We start from the raw sequence: 20,115 nt of genomic DNA, 5'->3' as shown, positions 1-20,115 counted from the left end.
CCTAGGATAATGCTAAGATTCATGCCTTGGTTACTCCCAAGCTAGACTGCGCCAATAGCTTATACCCGAGTCTACCCTCTTACTTGCTGCACCACCTGCAAATTATTCAATGTGCGGCAGCACATCTGATTTTGAAGATCCCTGCTCATTCATTTGTGTCATTCTGCGTATGCAGTCTACATTGGCTGCCTATTGGCAACCACATTAAATTCAAGGCATTAATATTTGCCTATAGAGTCTTTGAGCACAAAGGCCCTTTATATTTGAGAAGACTAACAGGCTACCATCAGGGCAGATCCTCCAGATCAAATGTGCTAAAGCTACTGCTCATTTCTAGGGTTCTGAAGGCGAGAAGAGGTTGCCGCTCTTTTTCATTTCTGACTGCCAAACTTTGGAACTCCCTTCCGACTGCCCTGCGTTTCGCCCCTTTTAAACCTTGTTGATGCTTGTTTATGTATGGGGGTTTTGTTAGATCTTGATCGTTCCGCCCTCATGCTGGTAGTGCCGGGACACTTTTCAGAAGCAGCTGCACGATTTACAAATTCCATTGTATTCGTATTGTATTGTATACCTGGTGCCCACCCTCTGAAAGGTGAGAAGCTTCTAGAGGTTTACCTTTGAAGTCCCCAGGCACCAGACGTACTACAGGGGGTATGCAGCCCTTTGTGGGGAGGTAGAACACTGCCTATTCAAGTGTAAGTAGGACGATGCCCAGCTCCGCCCTCCCATCCTGCCAGTAATGGCCCCTCAAGGCACACTTAACTCTCTATTGCGTGTGGTTGTCTAGGAGTACTACACAAAGCCCAACTGTCTGCTAAACCCAGTCATGTGGCACAGGGACAGGCAGTAGGCACTGAATGGCCAAGGCAGGAAAATGCCAACTTTCTAAAAGTTCAAAAAACTTGCAACGTCGTGACGCTCCAATTCCAATCGCACAGCCGAAAGCAATGATAGCACAATTCCTCTTATATTTTTATCCATGTATATTCCAGTTTATCTTTAATTGACCAGATTTCAGTACACGATTAGACTGATAAAAGTTCCAATTTTTCAAATGAAACAATTATGCCCATCCGGGCCTTTTACTGCTTCACGTAGGTACATACAATTCATGTTAGGCAGCTCTGATTTTTAAAAAATCCAATGCATTTCAGGCCTTTTTTTTTGGCCCTTCGTCAGGGATAGCTGTCAAGTCAAAATAAAGAACCTCTATTAATGTCTTTCATGGTAACAGCCGTAATGTTTTCACAAAAAAGACCATATTTTCACTCAGTCATATTCAAATGCTGTAAACCATATTAAAATAACACAATACCTTTTTGAAAATCACTGCATTAAGAAAAAATCATTACTTCACCCCAAAACTTAGTCATATCTCAACCCTGCTGAGTATCCGCTGAACGCGGTAACCTCCCCCACTTCCATCCTCGTTCTCATACCTGCCAAATAAGACTGCGTAACTGATCGGATTCTCAATCGCCCAATGTGCTCAATGAACTCTAACCACCCTACATCTATCAATCCTCCCACACGCCTTTCATCTACAATACAACCTTCCGACATCACTACTTCTACCCCTTCCATCCTAGGGTGGTTAGAGTTCATTGAGCACATTGGGCGATTGAGAATCCGATCAGTTACGCGGTCTTATTTGGCAGGTATGAGAACGAGGATGGAAGTGGGGGAGGTTACCGCGTTCAGCGGATACTCAATAGGGTTGAGATATGACTAAGTTTTGGGGTGAAGTAATGATTTTTTCTTAATGCAGTGATTTTCAAAAAGGTGTTGTTATTTTTATATGGTTTACAGCATTTGAACATGACTGAATGAAAATATGTTTTTTTTTGTGAAAACATTACGGCTGTTACCAATAAAGACATTAACAGAGGTTCTTTATTTTGTCTTGACAGCTATCCCTGACGAAGGGCCAAAAAAAAGGCCCGAAATGCATTGGATTTTTTAAAAATCAGAGCTGCCTAACATGAATTGTACGTACCTACGTGAAGCAGTAAAAGGCCCGGATGGGCATAATTGTTTCATTTGAAAAATTGGGACTTTTATCAGTCTAATCGTGTACTGAAATCTGGTCAATTAAAGATGGACTGGAATATACATGGATAAAAATATAAGAGGCATTGGAAATAAAATAAATTGTAAATTTGATACTTGTATAGCGCACTACTCACCGGCAAGGGTCTCAAGGCGCTTGTACGAATACCGCTGTGGAACCCATCCTGGCTTTCCCTGTGAGGCGTCCACTCCTGGGCACCCCCAAGGTGGAGGCCAGGCATCCTTAGCGTTGTGGGGGCCGTTGTGGAGATTAAGCAAGCTATTGCCCAGAGTTGCAGAGTGGGACTCCATGATTGGAATAGGCACCGAGGCGAGAATTATCAGGTCCGTGGAATTTTTGAGCCCAAGACCCGCCGAGGCGGGGAATTGAACCCTGGTCCCTGGCTAGACCTCTGCATCAGGGTCTGCCGCTCTAATCATTGAGCCACACTTCTCCACCATCATTGCTTTTGGCTGTGCGATTGGAATTGGAGCGTCATGACGTTGCAAGTGTTTTGAACTATGTTATACGTGCTTTAAAGTGAGGCACGGATCCAGTCAGCTCGCAAGTGTGAAAAAAAGACAAAACAAAGGAAATAAAAAATATTGAGTACGTTGATGAAAATTGGTGTGCATTCTACCATTTTCAAAAAGTGGCATTTTCAAAATTGTAATTTAAAATCCAACTTTACCATAAGAGAAGATTTATCATTACAATTGTAAAGATGCCAAACATGAACTGGCTACCTGTTCCCATTTGGAAATTACAGTGTATTAAATATTATTTGTGACACCCAGACCTATAGGGAACTTATTTAACTATAATTTTTTATATTGCATCCAAGTTAATATGCGCTATAAGTACAGTTTGCACAGCCCTAGCATCTTTACACATCAATGATCTGGGTTTAGCCTTGCTCATGAATTTGTAATTTTTTTATTGTCTTTTATGGAACAGATTTAATGAGGCTTAGTAAGTGTATATCATTAAGCTAGTTTTTATGTCTATGTATGCAAATCACCGGATTTATATTCATGTTTTTGTACACATATTGAAACAATTTTAATTACGTCCGCAATAAAGGAACTACGACTGGCCGAACTATTAATGAACAGATTTCTTCTCCAATGAAGTTGCAACCTTTTCTGGACTTTTTCCCTCCATGGCCTGCCCTCCATCAAGACGATTTGGCCGCTTTACATACCCTGCTTTCTAACTATATTCTAAATGACCATTCCATATCAAAACTCTACATACGTCGCCGTTTGTCCATCCCCATACTCCTTTTTGCTGTTCCACCGCACTTGTATACTCCTATCTGTTTACTTTTTTGATGTACAGCACTTATATATGCTTATCTATTTGCCTCCATGTTGTACAGCGCCCTGATACACGAAAGGTTCATGTTTGCACTATATAAATGTCATTAAATAATAAATAAATAAATAAAATAAGGTAACTCCAGTGTTATCCTATGGGAGAGGTAGGCCTGTTAAAAGTGAAATACAAATCAAGAGTTTTTCACTACCAGGACATGTAAAGTGTAAAAGTACCTGTTCTAATTTTTAAATACACTGCACCCTGCCCTCTGGGCTAAGGCCGATCCCTGAGGGTGACTTATATGTATCAAATGAGAAGGTTTAACCTGGCAAAAGATGTATTTTGTAAGGTCAAAATGGCAGTTTAAAACATCACGCACACGCTGCAATGGCAGGCCTGAAACCTGCATAAAGGGGCTACTAAAGTTGGTGGCACAATCAGTGCTCTAGGTCCCACTAGTAGGATTTAGTTTACAGGCCCAGGGTACAAGTAGTAGCAATTTACTAGGGACTTACAAGTAAATTAAATACGCCAATTGGAGATAAGCCAATATTACCATGTTTTAAGGAGTGAGCACATGTACTTTAGCATTGGTTAGTACTGGAAAAGTGCACAGAATCCTAAGACCAGCAAAAATGAGATCAGCAAAAATGGAAGAGGAAGACAAAAGGTTTGGGGGAAGACCACCCCAAGGCTATCCGGTCTCACACCCACCCACCATTGTCTTTGCTTTCCCAGCTCCTCCCACTCACTCTCCGTTGTCTGTTTACCTCAACAGTACCACCCATCTGCCCTCCGTTGTCGGTTTGTTTCCCTGGCCCTGCCGGTCCACCCTGCTTTGTCAGCATGTTTCCTAAGGATATGTTGTCAGCTTGCTTCCCTAGCTTTTCCCATACACCCTCCATATCTGCATTCTTCCCCAGCCCCACACACTTCTTTTTGTTATCCATGTGCCTCAACAGATACCTCCCACCTACTCTTCGTTGTCTGTCCACAGGCCCCTCCCACCCTTTATTGTCCGTGTGCTTCCCCAGGTCCTCTACCCACTCATTGTTGTCTGTATGCTCCCCCATTCTTCTCCAGCCAACCCTCCATTGTACATGTGCTTCCTCATTTCCCTCCTGCTCACACTCCACTGTTCATGTGCTCCCTCATTTTCCTCCCGCCCACCCACACTTGTTCATGTGCTCCCCTATATCCCTCAACCCACCCTCATTCGTCTGTGCCTCGATCCTCTTCCATCCACCCTCTATTGTCAGCTTGCTGCCCCAGCCCCTTCTTCCCACCCCCAGCTTACTCTCGAAGCCCCTGCAGCCCCATCTGTTGTCAGCTTGCTGTGACCGCCCACCCACCATTGTCTGTGTGCTCTTCTACCCTCCATTGTCAGCTTGCTGCTCCACATGCTCCTCCTCACCCTCCATTGTTGGCTTGCTGCTTCAGCCCCTCCCTCTCGCCCACCCACTGTTCGCGTGCTCTCCCAGTCCCTCTCACCCAACATCTAATGTCTGCTTACTCTTGCAGGACCTGGCACCCCCTCCATTGTCAGCTTGCTCCTGCTGCCCACCCACAGTTGTCCGTGTGCTCCACCACCCTCCATTGTCAGCTTGCTGCTTAATCTCTTACCCCTACCTTCTATTGTTGGCTTCCAAACTTAGTGGGTCCCGCCCACCCACTGTTGTCACTTTTCCCCAGCACCTTTGCCAACTGTCAGCTTACTGCTCCATATCCTCCTGCCCACTTTCCATTGTCTGCTTACTGCTCCAGTCCCTCTCATTCAGCCTCTGTTGTCAGCTTGCTCCCCCATCCTCTCCACTCATCCTCCATGGTCAGCTTGCTCCCTCAGCCTCTCCTGCCCTCCCTTCATTTGCCGTGTTTCTCCAGCCTTCCCACCCACCCTCAGTTCCTTACCAAGTCCCTCCTTCTTACCCTCTGTCAGCATGCTCCCTCAGCACCTCCTTCCCACCCTCTGTCAGCTTGCTCTCCCAGGCCCCCCCCCGCCGACCCTCCATTTTTAGTGTGCTTTCACATTCTCTCACATGTCCTATCCACCACTGCGTCCTTCTCTCCCAACCTCCCTTCCTGTTGCCTCATCCGCCATCCTATTTCCCAGTATTTTTTAAATTAAAAAGTGCATTAGGCCTGACCACATCATAGGGCGTTTCAAAAAATTATTTTAGCCATGCTGCAGAGCAGTCGCGCTGTGGTTGCAGAATTGTTACAGAATGTCTAAAAATCATTGTCAAAGCGAATAGCTCTCCGAGGTGAGACCTAGTGGCATTGCCAGTGTCTTTTTTTTTAAATCCGAGATAAACACGGTTTTGACAGACTGATGCATATGTTCCTTTCTATAAATGATCTTTGTTTATTTTCATATTGTTTTCAGCCCAGCTTAAAAAACTAGAGGCACAATGTGTTTTTGGTGCCCACATGTACATAAGGTAGAGTTTACAAGTTTCTAATTCATTTTTGTCATATTGTGGAAAGTGCTTCAGTTCGGACAGTCTACCGGTGTCATTTGCCAGATCAACAGTTTTGCATCGTGTCAGAAGTCTTACATGTATGTTCCACAGAGCCAAGTGAACACCTGTCATTTGGCAGAGATGTGGCAGTGGAAGATTTCTTTACGTTGATCATTCTAGGCAGTATATCTACTTGCAGCATGGCTTGTATGAAGGCCATCTCCACCACTGTTCACAAATGTAAGCAATAGAAGAAAGTCAAATGTAAGACCACTTGAAAGCTATATTTACAGAGTTCATTTACTCAACTCCATATTACCCTGCTACCGACTCACACAATTCACAACTAACTCTGCTGCATCTATAATTTTTTTGTCTTGATAATCTCTTATTCTGAGACATGGAATATTCCTGAGTAAAGAGAAGGACCAACTGTGAAAAAGTTTCTTGTAATCATACATTCATATAGATAACTTGGTAAAGAACATTCAAGTTTCTTGGACCGTTTTGTGTTTTTTAAAGTGCTTCACTCACTGATCTCATTCAAGGTGTTGCTAGGACAAGGATATGAAAATTCATCCTCATCAGGCAAGCTTTTGAGAAACTCCAGTTCAGAAGGGCAATCCTTGCCTCCCACACTCCAAAACATCCAATGTTCTGGCTTTCATCGTGTATGTACCTTACATTTGGCTACATTCCAAACTTGCCTCTATGGCATTTGGAGCAACTGAGTCTTTCCTACAACCCTCAGCATCTGATCTGTGAACTCCTGTGGCACCATCACCGAGTTGACAATGCCAATCCAAAGAATCCTTGTGAAAACAATATACTGACATGATCTTCTGTCATTTTCATCAATCTCGTAGGCCTCTGAAATAACTTTGAGGTGACATGTTTGGGCGTTAGCCAGATCCCCAAATAAATCAATTACAATTTATGGTTCTGCTGCTATTTCTGGCTCTTCCCGAAGGATCACTTACATTTAAAAAAAAAAACTTAAGTGTATGCTCAGGGCATTGTCTTTTAGCTTGTAATCCATTTCCTTGGTTTGTGATCTTGCTGTAAATACCTTCCAACTAGGTTGTCTTTGAATGGGGTGTATAGATTAAGTACTTGTGTTTCGTGTAACTGTCCCGATATAGAGTTGACACTTCCAACACAAACCAGGTATATCCATTTTTGGGTGTATTCATTTGACTTGCTTAGGGTTTATTTCTTTGGGACTAGGAATGCCCCCGAAACACCAGCTTTAAATATTGCCTTCATTACATAGGGTCTCAATGTTTATACTCATTTTCCTTTCCTTGTCTCAATAGTAAATTAGACATGTGAATGATTGATTTCCATTTCTTTTTTCTTGCCAGGTTGTGTTTTTTTCCTCTGCTTGGGAATTTTCTACATGTTCCGGCCCAACATTGCCTTTGTGGCCCCCATTCAGGAGAAAGTGGTCATTGGACTGTTCTTTTTAGGTGCCATCCTCTGCCTCTCGTTCTCATGGGTGTTCCACACAGTCTACTGCCACTCTGAAGGGGTCTCCAGAGTCTTCTCCAAGTAAGTCTTGCTGGACATGTAACACAAGCCTTAAATTCGAAGGCATGTTTGTTTTATTCTTTTTGAGATAATCAGTGTGTCCTTTTTTGCCTTAATTTGCAAGTTAGCTCTTCTTTCTTGGATTGTTCAACCGATGCCTATCATGGAGACCATAAATCACCAGTGGTGTAGCAAGAGTTCCATCGGCCGTAATGCAAGAAAGGAAAATGGCTGTTCTGCCTCATTGATGATTGTATAGGATAACCACAATTTGGGGTGCAGTGGCTTCCTCACTTCCATGGGCCTCGATGCCACTGCACCGTACGTATTAATGATAGCTACAGCCTTGCCTGGCAGTGTTTTCAGATTCATCCTCCTTCCTGGACTGTTTACATCATGACAATGATCTCACTCTCTGTACCCGAAACAATGGCATCTACATGGAAACCGTGTTCTACTTTAACCTAATTTCAGAATACCAATCCATGATTGGCCAGGACTTGAACGTGTTATCGTGTGGTTGAGTACATTCCCTTCATTCTACCTTTATCATAGATAGTGAGTTACAGCTTTTACTATATTGTAAGTCTAGTAACTTTACTTTTTTGACAGGATGCATCAAGGTTGCTGGCCCTGTGGGCCCTTTTTTTAAAAGCTTGGTTTTTTTTTTAGATATAGGGCCCCATTCCAAGTTCCGAAAAAAATATTGTGATTCGGCTTAAATGCAGTTTGTGCACAATCCCCATATTCTAAGATATGTGGTAATTGTCCACTCCATTGTTTTCCCCCAGTGCAGAAGTTTGCTAGATAAAACCTGGCAACATTTCTATGGGGAAAGGAGGTCGGAAAGAAGGTTAAATGTGCAGTAAATCCACAATTATTTACTAACGTTGGGCTCTGAGAATCCGAACTGGGTGGATATATGGCACTGGTAAAAGGTGCCATATTCTTATTTTCACATTGAGTATTTCACACTTAGTAGTTCCTCATAACTTGAAATGAGGCTTTAGTGAGCATGCTGAGCTCAGCTCAAGAGCACATTTTCAGCTACGTGTCAATTTTACCACCTTCTATTTTATGTTGAATAACTTTAGACCTGTTTCGAACCTACCTCTTTTGTCCAAAATCCTGGAAAGATGTGTACTCCCTCAGCTGACCCAACACTTGGATAACATCAATCTCCTAAATCCCCATCAATCGGGCTTTAGAAAAGGCTGCAGTACCGAATCCGCAATCCTCAACATCATAGACGATCTACTCAAGTCACTTGACTCGGACCAATGCTGCCTTCTCATCCTCCTAGACTTATTGGCCGCATTCGATACAGTCGATCACAAACTGCTCGTCAAGGTTCTACAAGAAAGGGCTGGCCTGCAAGAGACGGTCCTCCACTGGTTCTCTTCCTTTCTCCACAACCGCTCACAAAGAATAAAAATTAAAAACTTCGAGTCCAACCTCCACCCTGTCAACAGGGGTGTTCCACAAGGGTCAGTGCTCTCCCCTCAGCTTTTCAACATTTACATTGAACCCCTTACCACTCTACTAAGGAAATCCAACATCCCTTTTCACTTGTATGCGGATGACACGCAGCTCTATCTGGAAACCACCTCCATTGACGACATCCAGAGACTCAACGCCACGCTCAGAGAGGTTCAACACTGGCTCACAAGCAATCACCTGAAACTCAAACAAGAGAAAACGGAAATACTCCTCATCTCCAACAAAGACGAAAACCCCCAAATTGAAGAATGGCTCAAAGCCATTGACGCCCTCAATGGTAACCTCACCCTGGCGGATTCTGTAAAATCTCTAGGTATCACCCTAGACCCGAAATTGGACATGAAAAAACACATTACAAGATCCGCTAAAAGTGCCTTTTTCAACCTGAAATTACTGTACAAAATAAAACCCTTCCTCCCGCCAAAGGACCTTCAACAAGCCACCCAAACACTGGTGCTCTCCAGAATTGATTATGGGATTGCGGCCCTGACTGGGACAGCAAAATCGCACCTCGCCCCTTGAAGACAACCTTCAATGCAGCAGCCAGAATGGTCACCGGAACTAAGAAATTCAAACACATCTCTCCCGCACTCCGAGAACTTAAGTGGCTCCCAATTGAGTTGCGAGCCAGCTTCAGAACAGCCTGCCTCACGTACAAAGCCCTGCGTACAGGCAAACCGGAATACTTGGCCGCCAAACTCAAGAGGGCCGGCCAATGAAGGAACCTCAAGAGATCCAACACTCTGCTACTCATCCCGCTGAAAACTTGTAAGCATAAAACCGCAGCCACATCATTTGCTGGGAACGGTCCTAAAATCTGGAACTCCACCCCCTCCTCCCACACACACACATCAGAACGACCCCCTCGTTTCCAAAATTCAAGAACCTGCTCTAAGTCCTCTTCCTCGACCGCTCCCGAGCAAACCGATAAGAGCCAAGGAAGGGCCTCTACCGGCGCTACATCCTACCTTAAGTTTGGGACCGACGACAATGACTCGGATCAAGAAAACCTTTTAGACACCCGCCCTGCTTGAATAGGGAATCCGCTCGGATGCTAGTCTTGTTTGACCTGCACCCCCCACGCTCCTTTACCCGTTCGCTCCTTTGTTCGATCGTAACCTGGTTCGAACCCTCATGTTCTACCAAACGACCTGTACTGTTTATTTGCATACAATTGTACATGCTGTAAAGCACTCTGATACCCTCGGGTCCAGCTAGCGCTATATAAAACTCATAAAATAAATAAATGAATGTTGTCATGCGCTTCAATTTCAGGGGGTTAGGGAGCTGCAGAATCTATTATCCAACTCCAAAATGTTGATCCCCAATCCTGAAGATGGTGTTAAAGAACAAATAATGAAATTGTATTTCTGTACAATTATTCTTTTTTTTCTCATTTGAAGAGTAATATTTTATATTTAGTTAGGGTGAAGCCTATATGGTGGAGCGTTACCGAGCATAGACTTCCTTCTGCAGGATACTTCATTCGCAGGGTTCTATGTAGGGATGGCATACTTCAAATGGTATTTTGGTGTATTTTATGGAATTGACTGTATTGGTCACCTCTTGCACCACCAGATTACACTGTTTTGGGATCGATAATGGAAGATGCTGCCTGTCACCTACTTCTGTACATCAACTTCAGCTTGAAGCCTTACTCGATCACACTCTCATTAAACTTCAGCTTGAAGCCTTACTCGATAATAATCCACATTTGTAAAGTGCGAACAATTACCCGTAAGGGTCTCTAGGTGCTGGGGGCTGTCGGGAAGATTAAGCAAGCTATTGCCCAGTCACATGGTGCTGGGATAATCCGCCGCCGGGGATTGAACCGTGATCCCCAGATTCCGGAGGCAGTCACCCTGGCCGTGGCGCCACACCTCTTCCCCACACACTCTCCTTAAATTTCAGCTTGAAGCCTTACTCGAACACACTCTCATTAGACTACTCAGTGATTTTTTTCAATCACTCGCACATTCATTCAGTCATTGACTGAACAGCATACTAACTTTATAACCCTCTTGATACTTCTCTACAAACATGTTCACTAACTTGCATGCTTACTCACTAATTCCCTCACCTGATTACCTGCTTGTTCTCACTAATGATTACCTGCTCGTTCTCTCACTAATTTACACACTTGCGTATCCAGTCTTAGTTTAACTCACATACTCACTCATTTGCACTTCTCACCATTTGCTCCGTCGTTCAGACACTCACTTTCTCATTAGATCACTCACCCACTGCTTCACTTGTGTAATCACATGTTCACTCCCTTATTTGCTCGGACAGTCACCTACTCATTCAGGCACTTGCTCATTCACTCATTTTTCATTCTTTCACTCATTCCCTGCTTAACTCGCTAACACTCCAAATGCCATTCCAGCATCAATATTATAATGAACTCTTTTGAGTTGCAAAGTTTCTAGTGCAAACTTTCCATAAACTAATACAGTATGTATTTATCCATAGCTGTGGAACAGCATGATAGGCCTGCACTGTGATCTATCTGTAATCACCTGCTGAAATGCACTTATAGGCGGTTTTCTTTCTGGGTAGGACTGTTTGATTCCATTGTGACGTATTTCAATTGCGCCAGTGGATGACACTTTCACTTGTCTGGCAGGACCTGGTAAACTGGGAGCTGGTTTGTTAGCAAAGGCCTCCGAGTTTCTATTGTGGCCCGACTGGAAATGGTCTGTCAGGTGGGGTACGGGCAGTCTGGGATCTTACTTGTTGAAGGGCCTGTCATTTGGGACTTCTTCTGCTAAACTGAGCATTTTTGCTCACTTTATCAAGCAGTGTAGTACTTGCAGTCCTTCTTTTATAAATAGTAAATATGCAAGGTGATTTAAGATAAAACACAGTGATAGTTTTAGTGAAACCGCTCACGTAGGTAGAGAAGAGTGGTCCTGAAAGGCTCTGTTGTTGATTCATTTCCACAGTCTTCCTTGATATGATGAACAATTCCATAAACGCCCAATGACATTTCAAAGACAAACTCCCCTGTCTTGCACTTTTGGTCGCCACTCAGAGTGGATTCTAGCCACCCTCACAAGCAGGTGAAGGGACCATAAGAGCTGATGTAGAATTAACTTCCATATAAAGTAAGCCTGTAGATGTGCTGTAGGCTGTGCCTCTGTGAGAACCAACTGTTGCTCTGTGCTACAAAAGAGGGTTAGCAGCACTTCAACCGCAGCACTTCAAACCACAGCACTGCCTTAGGAATGTAGTCCAAACAAGAACACTGGAATAAGTTTGTATCTCTTCTGGTGGGCTGCGTAGTCCGATCCACACATCAGGTGATCATTGAACGAGACATGTGAAGGGGTACGATGAAAGCCAGCCAGCAACCTTAACTCTAGACAGTCCTCTGTCTCATCCAATCACGGTTGTCAGCTCATCTTAGCAAGCAGGATACCGTAGCCCACACTTATTGGTAGTCTGCAGTCCTACGATATACCCGTCGTCAATTTGCCATGGATTGAACTTCCCACTCTGCTTCTAGTCTGCTTCCATGAAGCTCTCTCTGATGCCCTTCCGTTGTGCAATTTAGCTTTACCACCTTATAAGGTCCTTGTAGTCCCTCAGAATTTGCATATTGGTTGTTCAGATTTTTGACGTTGCTCCATGCGTATAATGCGTAAATAGTCACGAAAAGAAACCGATGTCCACGCGCTATGTTGTCGCCTATATAGGTACTGTGCACCTCACATCTGTCACGGACAACGTCGATGTGGAGTCGTCCGATGCCACCTATCGGTGTGCAGGGGTACTGCTCAGGATTTTTCAGATCCGTCTGACGCCGAGGAATATTCCCAGGTTTGGAATCTGTGGCTAGATATGAGTCTCTACTAGATAAGGTGTTACTGAAGGTAAGTAACTTGTTCTTCAGCTTTTTCTCCCTTTCAGCAACATTAGGAAAGCTGCAGCCTTCCCTCCTGAAGGCATGATCAATCCAGACACTAGGATGTCAAGATCGCTAATCAGCCTCACATTACTTTATTCGTTCCTTTTCATCCCTTCTGATCTTCATTCATCTATTCCACCCACCCTTTCTTACTTCCTTTATTCCTGCTCCCATCCCTGTGACTAATGAATGTGGGAAAGTTGGGGTTTGAATCCATCCAGATTCATGTCTCTAAGCCAGGTTTGGACAAGTTGTTTCTTATTGTTCTTGCAGAACAGCAGAAATTCTGTTTTGGGGCAGTTATCACTGTCTGAATGAGAAGCAGGTGGTATTTGAGGAATTTGACAAGAGTAGAGTTTATATAAAGTTGCTTGTCCGCATATATCTGAATTTGTATGTTCTCTGTGAGTAGTGCACTAAGCAGCTCCATATTAAGGCTAAAGATGATTGGGGAGGTTGATGCACCCTGACATCCTAGGGTACTCCACAGGTGATCAAGGTCGTTCTAGGACCTGGAGGTGCCCCTATAAACCAACTGGTAATGTGTACATAGGTAAGAGGAGAATGAGTGAATGACTTTTTCACTGAATCCCATTCAACACTTCACAGTGCACATGAGTGTGTGGTGGTCAGTGCTGTCCTACGCAACTGAGAGCAATCATCTCACCGATCTCAGCCCCTCGTTTGGCCTCGCTCTCTAGGGCCTTCTTTACTCCGGGCTTCCGATTGGTTCCATACCATATCACAAGAGTGATGGAACGAACACCTTTTAGATATTGTCCTCTGTGCCACTCATAATATCCATGGACCAATCTCAATCAGTTCTGTAACCTGTGCCTTTCTTTCAAGCATAACAAGCTTGCTTGCGACGCTTGCTGCTCCTTGAGATCGAAGAAGACCATCCGTGACCGTCTGGCCCTGCGCTTGGAGACTTCACGGAGGAGCAGCGAAGAACTGGTGGACTTCTTTGGCACTGAAGATTTCCAGAACATTACACTGAGGTATCTGCAGGCGACAAGGAGGTATGCTCACCAGTGGACAGTGCCAGCTCTGGCCTGGAGATTGAAGACTTTCAAGCAGCTCAACAGCACAGACCCTTTGCCTCCTCGATTAAGCTCGCAGGCCGAGTAGGCCTCCACAAAAGGCCGCACAGCTACACTGAACACCAGCGGCAGACCATAGAGCTATCACTTCCCTTGGACCATGTTCTGCACCAACCATTGACTTTGGCCACAACACCTAGTTCCGGCTTGGCGCTGAAAAAATATTCCAAGCCTGCCATCTCGATTAAACCGCTGGAGTCGAAATGAGCAGCACTGAAATCATCAGCTCCGAAAACATCGGTCCTGTGCCTTCAGCTCTAAAGTCAAGCACCACCACAGTCTGCTATCAAATGGTCGAGCCACTCCTCCATTGGTTCCAAGAGGAGATTGGTGCTCGACAGAGACATTTGGCAGTCCATCGTCAGAAAGGCTATATCATCGCCCGCCCACCTGGAACGCTGTACCACCACCAAAAAGGCAGTTTTCTTCCCAGGAGGCCCTATATATAGCTCCAGTTCCTAAACAAAGGAAGAGTACCGACAAAGCCACCAGTCCACTACCTGCTCCTTCATCACCAACACAGGCCACCCTCACTCCTCTCATGGAGACCCTCTTTACTGCACTCAACTGGGGTCACCCCTTCCATCCACTGGGGACATAGAGGAAGGAGGGGAGACCCTACTCCAATTTCCCCAGAATCAGACTGCTGAAAACCTTATGACCCTGATCTTTACCCAGCACAACCTTCCCCTTCCAGATGATTGCTTCACATATCCGAAACCCCTCGTCAGCCTAACATAACGCTCCCCTCCATTCAGATCCAATAGAATAGGATTTCCTATTTGAGACCCACTCCTTCAAACAATGCACTACACAATACCTCCCTATTCTAAAAGGTATGTTGCGTCACACAGCCAATGTTTTCCAAGACCTTGTCAGTGGTTAGGTAATTACTACTCAAATTCTATATGTGCTGATGAGGTAAAGGCATCATGGAACATGTGTGGGTCATGAAAACGTGGGATTAGGCCTCTGTATAATCGACAGGTGGACAGGTCAATGGGGCCGTATAAACAATACAGTCCTGAAGATGGTCTTTTGGATACTTACCGGTTGAGACCAAATTGTCGACATACAACCCATCTCTACCTTGGACTACTCACATCACTCCAAAGAGTTTTTGTTTCAATACTATGATGAACATTCTTGTGTTGAATTGAGAGAGTGGGTTACTAGTACATTTGTCAAACGTTAAAAAGTTCAAGGTTTAAGCTATGCTGTAGACATCAAATTGTCAATGTACTATGCACTATTATTCACTTTAAATCCCTAGAATTCTCATCTGTTTATTCTCAACACAATATGCAAATGCATATACACCTGTTTCTGTGACTTATTCACTTTTCCAATTCAATGTGTTTCCCTATTCAATGTAAACAATTAATTTGCGATGTCACTCTAGGACATCACTGAATAATCTAAGCATTATTTAAAAAAAAAAAAATCCAAATGACCTTTATTTACCTTATCATAGATACCCAAGCCCACAAGAGAATAATGGGTTGCCCTTTTGTTTACTGTATCACATTACCATACAGCATAATTGTGAAGCCAGACCTTTTGCATTCATTTTTTTCCACTATCATCGAATATTTTTTTCAGTAGATATGCATAGCTCACACGTTATATACTGAAGGCCAATTTAAAAAGTTGTAGAAGACATGCCAGAGTACACTATCTTTGGTAATACCTAACTTGGTGTTTTTCTTTTCCTGTTGTCTAGGTTGGATTACTCTGGCATTGCACTCCTGATTATGGGCAGCTTTGTTCCATGGCTCTACTACTCTTTCTATTGCAACCCTCAGCCCTGTTTTGTGTATCTGATCATCATCTGTGTGCTAGGGATAGCAGCCATCATCGTTTCGCAGTGGGACCTGTTTGCCACTCCTCAGTACCGAGGGGTGAGAGCTGGTAAGGACTCTATGTCGTGCCTTCCCGAAGGATGAAGTTTCTCTCGATCTCTCAGCACTGCTCTTTTCAATTACCCTGTAAAAAACCACGATCCTGGATCACAACTTCGTTGTGAGTTGCATGTGATATTAGTCTGTTTGGAAATGATTTCCTAGAGATGCTATATAAATATAATTTAATTGTTCCTCTTCTTCTTAATATTACTTTGGGAAAGGAGGAATGTGTGACCAGTGTTTGTATTCTCTGCTTCTTTCATTGGGTTCAGCTCGGTACTTCGAGCACCAGGAGACCAGGTGTAGTAATGTGCACCATATAATTCTGTAAACAACAAAAAACTGACTTAAGGTGCCTCCATGTTACTATCGTATAACTTATGATTATTTGGTATAGTAACATTTGAAGTATGATTTTGGAAATAATTAAGAACGCCATGAAAGTGTCCAGCTGCAATATCCGTACTGACATATAGAATCTACAAAAATCAGTAAAACATTTCCAACATTTACAATTAAATATAAGACTTTTGGATGTTCGTTTGACATAAAGAGCTTTACGTTCAAACTTTACATTGAGGAGGTGAGTTTTAGTATGGTTTTATTGGCCTTGCCCACCCATGCAGGTTTATTGCATCACTCTGGTGTACTATATGGCCTAGTTATGGTTGCTGTTTCTCTTTTTCTTCCTTTTTTAAAATTCGTATCCGATTCCTCTGGCTATTAACTTGGTAGTTGATTAGGTGAACTAAGCAGAGGGGTTTGTGTCTTAGGGATGGTTTAATATAAAGAGTGATGGAAATAAGAGGGGTACATTGGTGGTGTGGGTACTGGTTGAGATAAAAGAACGGGCACAGCCAACACAATTGCATTGATGCTTTCATTGTACTGACGATTTTTTGCCTACTTTTCTTGAATAATGGCTATATACCAGACTGTAAAATATACATTTTGTTCATTTTTTGGTTGGGAAAAAAATTCACTTAATGCAACTTTGATGTGCTGCGTTGATGCACTACTCAGTAAAAATGCATGTTTGATCACCTAACATTCTTTTTTTTTTTTTTTTTAAAGAATAAATTTAGCCACCATCTACTATATTATCATTTCTTTTCATTCGTTTTTAACTGGCCCATTTGCTGGTGCTTTCGTAACATTACAGGCTACTATGCAGGGTTTTTTAATAAGTGTTGTGCATGTTGGATTCAGTTGGCTAGGAACCTACCATGGCTGCTTCTACACAGCCTTCCACTCAGAACAAGCAACCATTCCATACATTTTGAACCCCTTACATAAAACTTCCTCTAGATTTTGCTCAAAGTTGTAATTTTTCTATAAAAAATTAAAAATGTAAATGCTAAGATTTTACTATTAACAAGAGGCCAGAATTTGTGTCCCAAATATGCAGTTTCTTTTTCTGGTGTTTTGGAACAGATTTACAACATATACAGTCGCAATCTATTTCAAGCCACTTTGATGGTGTAAACCAAGCCTCTGATTGTAAGAGTTGAGCTCAAAGGTAGGTTGTAAAACATTCAAATGGTCAAACCGAAATTCATCCCGCATATTTTACACCAATCCGTTATAACATCTACAGGAATTCCCCTGCTTCATCTGTCCTCGCCTCCTGGCGTTGCCTCAGAAGCCAGCTGTTCTTTGGCAGAAGTTTTGAGAAGAGTGGCTGATATATTGCATCTCACTCTGCCTACTGTGGAGAAGGCTACGGACCCTCTCATGGAGGTCCTTCACCCCAGTCAGTCAGGAGTTGAACCAGTACTCCCCTTTTGCGAGGCATTGTCTGATATTCAATTGGGGGCATGGGCAAAGCTTAGTCAGGTGTACCAGTGGACCATACTATTGCCCAGAAATGCCGCCCTGCCTCAGGGGATCTTGCTTGCCTTATACGAAAGCCGACCTACTGCAGCTTCGTGGTACAGACCAGTACTGCATTCCCTGAGGTGGAGAACCTTCCCCACTCCCCCTTGATAAGTAGTGCAGGAGGCAGGATTCTTGCAGAAAACGATTGTTTTTGTATTCTACTGCAGCATTATGCCCCACCAACACTATTTGTGTCCTCAGATGTTTTCTCCATGCTTTGTGGGACTCCCTGGCACAGCTTTTACCCTTGTCCCCAGAGGCTAACAAGGATGAGTTGACCAAATTGATTGTCGATGGTCGCCAGGCGAGTAATTTGCTCATCAGGTGTGAAATGGACACCACCCATTCCATGGGTCGAGCCATGGTGTCGACTGTGGCATTGCGCCGCCACGCCTGGCTTCGTGTGTCTTGATTTTTTGACGCTGTCCAGTCAGCCTTTCTTGACATGTCATTTGATGGGGTACATCTTTTTGGGGCCCAAGCAGATGTGGCCTTTTGTAGATTTCGGGCTAGTCGAGGAGGGCCAGAACCGTAGCTTGCCTCTTCCCAGATTCTTCCTTGTTATTGCAACGCCATGTATGCGTTGTGGTACCAGACACCAGATCAGTGTCTTACTGTTCCTTGGTTCTGCTTTGTAACCATGTGGAGGGCCCTACTCCACTGGCCGGTGGGTTCCTTGAATGCCACTGTTACATGAATCCCTTATCAAGCGATTTCCTTTGGTATTGTGTGATATGTGCGATACTGGCTCAGGAGTTGTTATCCTGACCCTTTTTAATCCGTTCCTGCTTCAGATACGTGGCAGCCCCTGGCATTGGAGATTTAATTCATTTTCTTGTGCTTGGATGGATTCCATTGCACTTTTTCTTCATACCTTGCCTCTTCTTTCCAACGAACGACCTGTTTTGGTTCCTTTAGTTGCCTTTTTCTATCACCTAAAGATGAATGCAATTCTCTGGTTAGTCGGCCTGGTGGCTCAGTCCTTTATTATACACATTACAGACTTCTCTGCCCCTTTCAGTGGTCTTCCACCCACTTTCCAGTGGGGTCAATTTGCCTTTAGTTTAATTGGATTCATGTCTATCTTCCTTGGAATTGGGCTACCACGGGCATTGTACGTCGGTACTTCTATGCCTGAGGAAACATGCTTCTTGCTCCTAGTGCATATTCCTTGTTGGCGTTGTGGTTTTTACCTCCTTTAGAGGAGGTTCCCTCCTCCTTATCCTCTCCCACTGAGGTGTGACCGAGTTTCTCAGTCAACCGTTCCTCCTGGACCTCTTGTGGCGTTGGCTCGCAGACTCTCCTCCGAGAGTTTATGGCTATGGTATCTAATTTACAAGTTAAGGAATCTGTGCTAGATGTCTCTATCAAATGAACAAGTTACTTACCTTCAGTAACGATGTATCTGGTAGAGACAGTCTAGCCGCAGATTCCTTAACACCCCGCCCATCCTCCCCGCTCTGCGATTGACCTTAAGGTCTGGTCTTGGGGTCTTCAATCTCTTGCTCCCTGATTGACTGTTGGAATGGGAGTGGTCCTCCCTTTTTCCTTATTCTGCCTCTGTCAAGGTGGAGTTCGCCAGATCCACTGGTCTGGTCTCTTTGACCATATATGGAGTTCTCAACCACCCTTTCCTCTTGATATATTATCAAAGGAGTTCCACCCTTTCCTCGTGGTATAGGGTTAAGGGAGTAGAAGGTGTACTGTACTGTGTCATGCACCTCTGCGCCCTATTCTAAATGGTATTATACCATGCTTTTCCCTTTTTTTTTGTTGTTGTAAAGTTCTTTCCTCTTTTTAGCACGCTGTCTCTACTGACAGTTTCTATGTGTCTCTGCAGTCCATGTGGAAAATTTCACAGAAGAATCTGACGTTGGCACGCCAGAGGGAACTTTTATGGCTCGTTGACGTCATATCCGGAGACAAGGTCGCCCAGAGCCATGCGGCACCGCACGCAAAGGTACTGCTGAGAAAAGTTTCCGGATCCAGTCTGATGCCTGGGGAGAATTCACAAAGTAAAGAATCTGCTGCTAGACTGTCTCTCTACCAGATACATTGTTACCGAAGGTAAGTAACTTGTTCAACAGTGTAAATCAGTCCGATTATTGGGATGCTTTAATATCACATAATACAAGCTACCATGCACTGCACAAGACGTGGAATACTATAAACGTGTAATGCGAACAAAGTGAGAGCAATGTTTTCAGGGACACGTGAATGATTCTAAAGCTCCCTTCTACAGCAACTTGTCTTCCAGTGCAGATACATTTTGTGAACTATGTGAACATCCTTGTGTTTTATGGAGGAGGGTTAATGTGTTCTGTAGCTTTAGAGAATAGAATGCTGTAATGGAATGTAAGGACGTCTTTATGGTCTTACGGTGGAGCCAGTGTCGATTGATGATGGGCATTTGCAGAGAGACATCATGTGCTGTTGCCTTGATGTTACATATAACGCTATT

General features: G+C 43.8%; 1 protein-coding gene and 1 long non-coding RNA gene across 5 annotated transcripts in view; one reads left to right on the top strand and one right to left on the bottom strand.

Moving 5' to 3' along the window:
* The window catches only part of LOC146854853 (uncharacterized), a 271,373-nt gene that overhangs the window by 59,533 nt on the left and 191,725 nt on the right, over positions 1–20,115 (bottom strand). The gene's annotated exons all lie outside the window — the stretch shown is intronic.
* Positions 1–20,115, top strand: part of ADIPOR2 (adiponectin receptor 2) — a 542,630-nt gene that overhangs the window by 456,678 nt on the left and 65,837 nt on the right. For all 4 annotated transcript variants that reach the window (XM_085652231.1, XM_085652226.1, XM_085652230.1 and 1 more), the window contains exons 5-6: positions 7,194–7,380; positions 15,596–15,783. In XM_085652231.1, coding sequence (XP_085508357.1) covers positions 7,194–7,380; positions 15,596–15,783 — 375 coding nt within the window. The remainder of the gene's footprint in view (positions 1–7,193; positions 7,381–15,595; positions 15,784–20,115) is intronic.

Source organism: Triturus cristatus, chromosome 4_1, assembly GCF_964204655.1.
Source record: "Triturus cristatus chromosome 4_1, aTriCri1.1, whole genome shotgun sequence".
Taxonomy (NCBI): Eukaryota; Metazoa; Chordata; class Amphibia; order Caudata; family Salamandridae; genus Triturus; species Triturus cristatus.
The sequence above is the reverse complement of the archived record's forward strand: the minus strand, read 5'-3'. Positions and strand labels throughout refer to the sequence as shown.